The 9,128-nt window shown below is 39.9% G+C and overlaps 2 protein-coding genes across 3 annotated transcripts; one reads left to right on the forward strand and one right to left on the reverse strand.

Moving 5' to 3' along the window:
- Positions 1–569: 569 nt before the first annotated feature.
- Positions 570–3,609, reverse strand: LOC126596072 (uncharacterized protein At4g28440-like). Of its 2 annotated transcripts, none has more exons than XM_050262541.1 (3): positions 3,461–3,609; positions 2,698–2,966; positions 570–1,097 (listed from the first exon to the last, which is right to left on the reverse strand). In XM_050262541.1, exons 2-3 carry the CDS (start codon positions 2,918–2,920, stop codon positions 907–909), a joined length of 414 nt encoding a protein of 137 aa, XP_050118498.1. In that variant the 5' UTR covers positions 2,921–2,966; positions 3,461–3,609; the 3' UTR covers positions 570–906. The 2 variants fall into 2 exon arrangements, with proteins under 2 accessions (XP_050118498.1, XP_050118499.1); XM_050262542.1 differs by having other exon boundaries at positions 2,698–2,960; positions 3,461–3,597.
- Positions 3,610–3,808: 199 nt separating this feature from the next.
- Positions 3,809–9,128, forward strand: LOC126596070 (2-methylene-furan-3-one reductase-like). Its single transcript, XM_050262537.1, has 4 exons — positions 3,809–4,287; positions 5,077–5,400; positions 5,522–5,681; positions 8,257–9,128. Exons 1-4 carry the CDS (start codon positions 3,868–3,870, stop codon positions 8,520–8,522), a joined length of 1,170 nt encoding a protein of 389 aa, XP_050118494.1. The 5' UTR covers positions 3,809–3,867; the 3' UTR covers positions 8,523–9,128.

Consider the following 9,128-nt stretch of genomic DNA (forward strand, 5'->3'; position numbering starts at 1 on the left):
TAACATGTGCCAAAAGGTGGGCTGAGATTTCCCTCTGATATACAAAGATTCAATTCAATCCGATGTAACAAAAAATTAAAACGTGACTTAAAATAACATCAGAAGTTGACAACCTGCAAGTGTAAGTTAAATTTCTACATGGTGATATAAGCAATTACAGTTCTAAACAACGAAACCCCACACCATTTAAGGAACATGTTTTCTGCCATGTTTCATTCCTTGTTGGGAATCCAGCATGTTTTATAACTTGTACAGATCATAAGGACTAAACCAATGCTTTTAGAGCTCGTGTTGAGACATGCAAAGAGGACTCTAAAAAGTAGGATTCTCCATGAACTTTCTACCACCTCATGTTTTTAACACAATGTTTTGTAATATTAGCATGATAATTGACGTTAAACTGTGAAGTGTCAAAGTCTATGGAGAGTCTCACTCTTTAGAGAACTTTTTGAGTCTCCTTAGCATTTCTCACGTTTTAAAGAACTTTTACAAATACCAATATCATTAATCCCATATACACGAATTAAAACATACGAAATAATGCAGAAATAACGCAGCAAAACCACAAGTTACAAAAAGTATTAGACATAATGCATAACATTAATCCCATATGTACTTTTCCAAATGTAAATAGATAGTAAAACAGAGAAAGCCAGTTCCCTCATGTTCACAAACTTACAGCCATTGCCATCTAATTGGCAATCCAACCAAAGCTCCATCACGAGTAGCTGCAAACGTAAGAAAAGACTCGGGTAGAACTAGTTTCAAGATTTCTTCTTCCTAAAAGTGAACTTCCGAGAACATTTTGGAGATTAGATGCCCCATATAAGCACAGAACTTTTTTCTTCGGGTTGTTTTTGTTTTTCGGTTAAGACAAGGTAGAGAACCGAACTCCATCCAAACAAGTTACTGTTCAAAAACTTGGACAAGTTCATATTCAACCAGGGAGAGGTTGTTATCTTCCTTAACTGTGAAACTGGCAGGTTCAGCAACTTCGACACGGCCCCACTTGTCCACAGCAAGTCTCATTGATCCTTTAAACATGTCAATCTTGGCATTCCGCAGGGTTATGGTAGAACCTTCTTGCATCAAGTCCACTACACAACACCATCATGACATCAATTAATAACGGGTTATGTATATCACACACAATGCCATGGCAAAATCAAAATGAATATCACACCCAATATTAAGACATCAATTCTGAACGTACACCTAGCAAAGATTTATAGAGGGTTCAAAACTGTTCACACTGGATCACACTTTTGAGAAATATGTGTTGATATTCATAATTTTTAAGATTTTTTCTCAGTTTCCTAGATGTCATTTCTTTCAGCAACCCGGCAGCCACCTTCATGCACTGTTATTTGTTGCTTTATCTTAGGTCTAGATTTCCCTCGCTGGCTCCATTAAAGGAGGTTTCTTGAAGTGAGCTGTGTTAAGGCTTTAAATGAAGTTTTACTCTTGAAATACTTTAGACCTAGAACCCAAAAAGAAGAAGATAAAACTGGCACATTACAATCACAGAGCATAGGTTTTGAAGACACTCACCCGTAATCAGAGATTACAGGAAGGTTGATCATTCAAATCATTCCTTATTATTAAGACAACACAAAGATGAGTATATGATTCATATTTCGAAATATAATTCGACAAAACAAACCATCATCCACAGGGGAGCGTTTAGAATTCCATGATTCCAAACCATTGCTCACCAGTAGGAAACAAGATATGCATGGACAGGCATTATAATATGCAGAAGTCGTAAGCATCATGCCTTATTGACCAAACTCAAAAATTAAGGCACCATCTAATAAGCATATCAAAGGATCAAAGTAAATCATGTACATAATTCTAGCATATTTAGTAAATTGCAATTCAATACCGAAAACCTCAGAAGATGAAGACTTGACAAGCTAAGAGCGGAAGCAAAAAACTATGACATTTAAGCAAAACAATTGCTCACAGAATAGTATCCATGAGCATATCTGTCTACCTCATGTATAAGACTAAGAAGATAAATTGCTCCGGAACAATTCAACCAAAACTATGCCTGTGGTTTGGAACCCAATGTACAGTTAATCCAGCTTACAACTTGTATCCCCATCCCATATTTAAAATATTGTTACCCAGGATCAAAAGCACTATTTTCACAAGATATCATCTTGTTTGACTAATTAAGGGACTCCGGCATTGACCCGCATGTGAATTTATTCAAGTAACACCACTAAACTTCCTAATTCAGCATCAAACATCAGCTGAAAACTGCTAAACTATAAAGAACTAGACTCAAGGTTTAGAAATTAGAACCAAGAATAAACGAAATAACAATATTGAACAGCAACCATCAAGAATATTCAAAAAGGCCGCAAACCCTCGACATGAGGGAAAATTGGAGTAGTCACATTTTAACACACACCAGTTCAACACAAGATGTGTGATTCTGTTTTACACACATACATACCCCCCACACATATATAACTCATGATCTCTAACTCGCCCATGACCACGAAAATCCATGCCTACCAACCACTAGATTCAAATCCAACCTCTGATATTATTTAGTAAAAAAAAAAAAAAAAAAAAAAACCTACTTTACGGGTTTTTATTAGGAGTCACTGGATTTTGATCCAGCAACCGCTGAGCATAGATTTTGTGTTCACCAGTGAGAGTAAAAAGTAAACTTGAAATACACACCTTGATCGTTTCTAGCTGTGAAGATAATCAATCCGGTTTCATCACCAACCAAGCATTCAGCAATTCGCGTTTGGCGTGCTTGACGGTCATCGGCACGACCCTTCTGTAACACCATCTTAGTATTAACAACCTTTACCGTCAGAGTGTGCCCAGAAGTACCTGGGCGGAGCTGGGCAACCTTGGTGAATACTGGTTTCCTCAATCCTGGTTTCGCTTCAGCCATTGCAGCTACCCAAAATCCACACCCACGAAATGCTCAATCACTAAAACTAACACATTCAAGAAACAAAGTTGTACATTACATGTAGAATTGCAAGCCATAACCGTAACATAGAAAAAGAATTATCAAGCTTCGATTTTTATCGCAATATGAAATTCGAAAGGTCAAACATGAAACTAAAAATTAGAATAAAGACCCCTAATTTACTTTAATTATCTGTTTTTCCGAGAAGATGAACAAGATTAATCACAACCAAACAAAAATTACAGAATGCTATCAAATGTTCTTGCAGAAACTAATTGTAAACTGTAAGCTGACAAGATTAATCACAAATTTCCAACGACACCTTCCGATTCACAAAGCAGATCAGAGAAAATTTCTACGTTAAACGACGGATCGGAAAATTAATCGCTCTACAGTGGTCAGAAACGCACTACAATCTAACAAATTCATAAATTTTCCAACAAAAATACAAAAAAAATATCGAAAAACAAACGATTCATCGAAGTATAACATAAGAGAAACACGGATCGTGTAAATTACCTCCGACAACCTACGAATGCGACAGAGAGAAAGAGCGAAAATCTGACTAAATAGAAATCCGCGGTCGCCACAGCTCTCTACGAACTCCGAAGTAAAAAAGGGTTATGCTTTACCCGTACTGAGTTCCTGACCGTCGATCTCCAATCCCATGACAAGATATCCCTGCCGTCCACGTGTTTTAATTTTTTTCCCTCAAGTCGCGTTCCCGTGTCGCGCCTTCCGTACTTTCGCGCTTCGGATTTGGAGCAACGCTATTGGCCGACTGTATATTAAAAATCTGCTCCCGACCACACTTTATCCTGACTCTGTCCCACCCCAGTACGGACATAAAAACAAGTTTAAAAACGTGGCCATACGAAGCGGAAGAGAAAGAGATAAGCTGTTTAAGGTTGAGGTCGGAAACAACCATGTTAACCACCACCGCCGCTCTCACCTCCACTGCTTCTCAACTCACATCCCCAAACCAAATTTCTCCCAGATTTTCCTTCACTTTCCGGGAAAATAACAACAGAATCGCTTTACCCAAAAGCTCGACCACCCAAAGATCCAAGCTTTCAGCTGGTTTTCCCGCTCTGAGAGTGTCTGTTAGTTCCCAGTCTGCCCCTGCTTCGGATGCGGCGTCAAAGGTCACGGTTCTGCCGTCGGAGATGAAGGCGTGGGTTTATGGGGAATACGGGGGTGTTGATGTTTTGAAGTTCGACACCAAAGTTGCGGTTCCTGAGTTGCTGGAGGACCAGGTTCTGGTTAAGGTTGTCGCTGCGGCTCTCAACCCGGTTGACTTCAAGAGGAGGCAGGGCAAGTTCAAGAACACTGATTCTCCTCTTCCGGTAATTTCGGTTTCTTGGTTTGGGTTTTCTTCCATTTGGCTCTGTTTGAATGCTGAGAAAATGTGGGAGAAGAAGCCTAAATTTGAAATTGGGTTTGACAAACAAGTGAACATTTTACGCAAAGAATCATAGTAGAGAATGTGGGACTACAAATTTTTTGTTAAAATTGTGTATATGGGGATGGTTTGTGTTTAGGGTTATAACTCTACTATACTCGAGGTATGCTGAAGGAAGAAACGAAGATATTTTGTCTGACTTGAAGGTAGTTGATGGAATACTCATTTGCAAAAATTATAAATTTCAATCCTCACAAAATAAAAAAGAGTAATGCTAGGAAGATTATATTTGTGGACAAAGTTTAAAAAACTTAAGGACGTGAAAATTGATAATTGGTTTATTACTTATACGTTGATAAACGTGATTTTATTGGTGACACATCATTTAGTTTGCAAATTTAGTCTCCAAATTTAGTTTCCCTAGCATTCCTCAATAAAAAATCATAGGTAATGTTAAGATGACTAAATTTGCAAATTAAATGATATGTCACCAATTGGAATAAACACGTTTATAAACGTTTAAGTAATAAACTAATTATCAACTTCCATGTCCTTTAGTTTTCAAAACTTTGTCTACAAATTTAATCTCTCTAACATTACCCAAAAACCATTCACCCCTAACTGAAAAAAAAAAAAATAGTACCTTTCCCTTGATTTCCTATATGATTCCGCTTGCGTCAGCTTCATCGAATGGCACCAAACTCTAGGGTTAGTTTATTTTGTTTCCCTGCAGACTGTTCCAGGCTATGATGTTGCCGGCGTGGTGGTGAAGGTTGGCAGTAAGGTGAAGGACTTTAAAGAGGGGGATGAAGTGTATGGAGACATACATGAGAAAGCATTGGAAGGGCCTAAACAATCTGGCTCTCTTGCAGAGTACACTGCTGTTGAAGAGAGGTTACTGGCACCAAAGCCCAAGAATTTGGATTTTGCTCAGGCTGCTTCACTTCCTCTTGCAATCGAGACAGCTTATGAGGGTCTTGAAAAGACCGGGTTTTCTGCCGGTAAATCTTTGCTTGTTCTGAATGGTGCTGGTGGAGTTGGAAGCCTGGTGATTCAGGTACCAATTCATTCTCTTCCGCCCATGATTGCAAACTGAAAGCGTTGCTTGACAAAATCGTATGTTTCATGCTTTTGTTTTTCCCTTTTGAGTCACAATTGTTGGTTCAAACTCGAAACAGCTAGCAAAACATGTATTTGGAGCTTCACGAATAGCAGCCACTTCAAGCACTGGAAAGCTGGAGTTATTGAAGAGCTTGGGTGCTGATTTAGTGATCGACTACACTAAGGAGAACTTGGAAGAATTGCCGGAAAAATTTGATGTCGTCTATGATGCTATTGGTAAGAGTTTCCATGTGTTTTCAATTGCAGTGGATGAGTGTTCTGTTGTGCCTTGGTCCGTTCATTAGTGCGGAAACGAGATTCAGATTACAACCTCACCAAAATCACACTCAGTTGAACAGAATAAAATACAAGAAATAAAGACACCGAGAAATTTACGAGGTTCGGCAAAAACCTGCCTACGTCCCCGGAGAGATATTGCTCTTCACTATGAGAATAACAGTACAAGTACACATGAGTTAAATCAACATAACCCAATCCCAAATCCCTTGCACACCCACTCATAGAATTTTCCCAAGAGCCTCACTCTACCCCAAGAATTCTTTCACTAGAATACTTTTCACTCTAGCTCTCTTGATTTTCTCTCACATGTGCCCATGCTTTCCCATGGGAGAGCCGAATGCTCTCCCCCTTTGGATGCTCTCTGATGCCTTCTCAGGAGAGAGCCGAATGCTCTCTCCCTCTCCCTAACTCGGCAAGCCTTCTCAATATAAGGCCAAGCCATCATAGCCATCATCATTGTGTCTTGCATCATCATTAAAGCAAAAAACAAACATCATCATTAAAGTAAAAGCAAGCATCATCATTATATCTTTACTCATGATGATGTCCACCAAACTTTTGCTTTTTTACTTTGTTTGCAACTTTCATGCAACCCACACCATGTGATATTTCCACCGAAAGCAAACACATGTCACTTTATTATTGTTAACACATGATTCATAATTACTCACAAATGTATGAGCCAAACACAACAATCTCCACCTTGGCTAATACACCATGCAAAAATCCTTGCACCCATCACCAAAGTCCATTGGCCTTATGTACCAACATGCACACTCTGAATCCACCTCATTGGTCCTGTTCCGATTCAGTCACTGCCAATGCATGTGCAGCTGCTGCAAGCTAAAAATCACAATTTAGCTTTAGACAGGATCTCGACACATCCTCGTCTCCTCAAGCAGGTTTTCCTCATCTTCATTGTCTGCAACCTGGAAACTCGTCAGCGCACCCGTTTCCAGCAATAACCCATCGAGCCAGACAAAATTCCAACACTTTCTCCTACCTCAGGACCATCTCATCACCTGTGAATCCCATAGCTCCTCCTGCTGCAAAACCCCTGCAACACTTGAGACTAAACATCACCTGGAGAAGTGTTGCTTCGAGTACCTAGAGGACATACTCAAAGTCTTTCGCCACAAACTTGCTACAACCCGGCCTTGCACTCGTAGCACTGTGGACCCTTGCCTCCGGAACCGGATCTGAACCTGCTGCCTCTCTCAGATCCTCTTTCCAATTTTCTTCCACGATTCCAACCTTTAATAACTTAAGCAGTCTTGTGCCCACCATCATCCATGGTTTTCTTTGTGTATCATTCCACACCAAAGAAGCTTGCACCTGTTCCAAACTTACTGTATATTTCCATGTAGTAAAGTTTAACAAGGTTCTCGTACGAATTTGAAAGTGAGGTAAGAAGAAAGAGGCCTTTTTCTTCTTCCTCAACATCAACTTTCGCAGTTGATCCAAGCATCCCTGAACACGGCTTCCATTTCTTCAGGCTTCCATTACTCTCCTTTACCAAGAGTAAAACCGCCTCTCCCATTAAACTGCTCAACTGAAAAATTCATGGTGAACAACAAATCTGGACCTCTAACGAACCAAAGCCTCAAACGATGCTCTGATATCAATTGTTGTGCCTTGGTCCGTTCATTAGTGCGGAAACGAGATTCAGATTACAACCTCACCAAAATCACACTCAGTTGAACAGAATAAAATACAAGAAATAAAGACACCGAGAAATTTACGAGGTTCGGCAAAAATCTGCCTACGTCCCCGGAGAGATATTGCTCTTCACTATGAGAATAACAGTACAAGTACACATGAGTTAAATCAACATAACCCAATCCCAAATCCCTTGCACACCCACTCATAGAATTTTCCCAAGAGCCTCATTCTACCCCAAGAGTTCTTTCACTAGAATACTTTTCACTCTAGCTCTCTTGATTTTCTCTCACCTGTGCCCATGCTTTCCCATGGGAGAGCCGAATGCTCTCCCCCTTTGGATGCTCTCTGATGCATTCTCAGGAAAGAGCCGAATGCTCTATCTCTCTCCCTAACTCGGCAAGCCTTCTCACTATAAGGCCAAGCCATCATAGCCATCATCATTGTGTCTTGCATCATCATTAAAGCAAAAAACAAACATCATCATTAAAGTAAAAGCAAGCATCATCATTATATCTTTACTCATGATGATGTCCACCAAACTTTTGCTTTTACTTTGTCTGCAACTTTCATGCAATCCACATCATGTGATATTTTCACTGAAAGCAAACACATGTCACTTCATTATTGTTAACACATGACTCATAATTACTCACAACATGTTCTATCTAGAATTACAAATTTCTGTTCTTTCAAATGAAAAATGATAGCCACTATTACGATTAGTCCTTGTAGTTCTTGCTGTTGTTTAAGTACACTGACTAATCATCCACCTTAGCTATTGTTTTTGAGTTTATTGCTCGTTTTGAACCTATCTAAAAGCGACTTCTTCTCCCTTTTATTATAATGGCAGGTCAATGTGACAAAGCAGTGAAGGTGGTGAAAGAAGGGGGCAGTGTGGTGGCCTTAACAGGTGCAGTAACACCTCCGGGTTTCAGATTCGTGGTTACTTCCAACGGAGCAGTTCTGAAGAAACTAAACCCGTACTTAGAGACTGGGAAGGTGAAGCCTGTGATAGACCCCAAAGGGCCCTTCCCCTTCTCCAAGCTTGTGGAGGCTTTCTCTTACCTTGAAACAAATCGGGCCACCGGAAAGGTAGTCATACATCCAATTGAATGAGAAGGAAAACAGAAAACAGTTGAGCCATCTTTTGCTGTGTACATAAAGATGAACATATGATGTTGCCTTATCTCTTTGTAACATGTTTTGCGTCATATTTGACATGTATCATATTGGCCAATAAGTAGATGCTCCTTGTCAGTGCGGAAATTATAACTTCAAAAAAGCCTACCTTCTCCTTGCTCGAAGTGATTCAAAAAAGCCTACCTTCTCCTCGCTCGAAGTGATTAGAAACCTAACACAATTTGTCGAAACTGAAGAGACTTTAGATAACCTTGACAATACAAGGAAAATCTACAACATATGTTGAGCGGGAAAAATGTGACTTCCTGGAAAGTTGGGGCAAAGAGTTTGTTTAGTACCAGGGCGTGGAGCACTTCACCTGTTTTTGTTTCTCTGATACGTAGTCACTAAAGACTCGCATGGAGTTTGCCAATATGGGACTTCTTCGTTGCAGACTAACGTTCTTGGAAGGCACGGAATGTGTCACTCCAATGCTAATGGTAGGAAAAACTCTAGGATCGCCGGAAGAATGCCACAAACTTTGTTGAAACGAACGACATCTCCTTGTTTTTGCTTTGTCTTTAGTACCTAACGTTCCTCGTA

This window comes from Malus sylvestris, chromosome 13, assembly GCF_916048215.2.
Source record: "Malus sylvestris chromosome 13, drMalSylv7.2, whole genome shotgun sequence".
Lineage (NCBI taxonomy): Eukaryota > Viridiplantae > Streptophyta > Magnoliopsida > Rosales > Rosaceae > Malus > Malus sylvestris.

What these genes read in the sequence shown, in the direction of transcription:
- LOC126596072 (XM_050262541.1), bottom strand. Translation starts at nt 2,920, where the DNA reads ATGGCTGAAGCGAAACCAGGATTGAGGAAACCAGTATTCACCAAGGTT. An exon ending in CACAGCTAGAAACGATCAAG is followed by an intron (nt 1,098 to 2,697) that starts GTGTGTATTTCA and finishes GGTGTTGTGTAG; the next exon opens with TGGACTTGATGCAAGAAGGT.
- LOC126596070 (XM_050262537.1), top strand. Translation starts at nt 3,868, where the DNA reads ATGTTAACCACCACCGCCGCTCTCACCTCCACTGCTTCTCAACTCACA. An exon ending in ACACTGATTCTCCTCTTCCG is followed by an intron (nt 4,288 to 5,076) that starts GTAATTTCGGTT and finishes GTTTCCCTGCAG; the next exon opens with ACTGTTCCAGGCTATGATGT. An exon ending in TGTCGTCTATGATGCTATTG is followed by an intron (nt 5,682 to 8,256) that starts GTAAGAGTTTCC and finishes TTATAATGGCAG; the next exon opens with GTCAATGTGACAAAGCAGTG.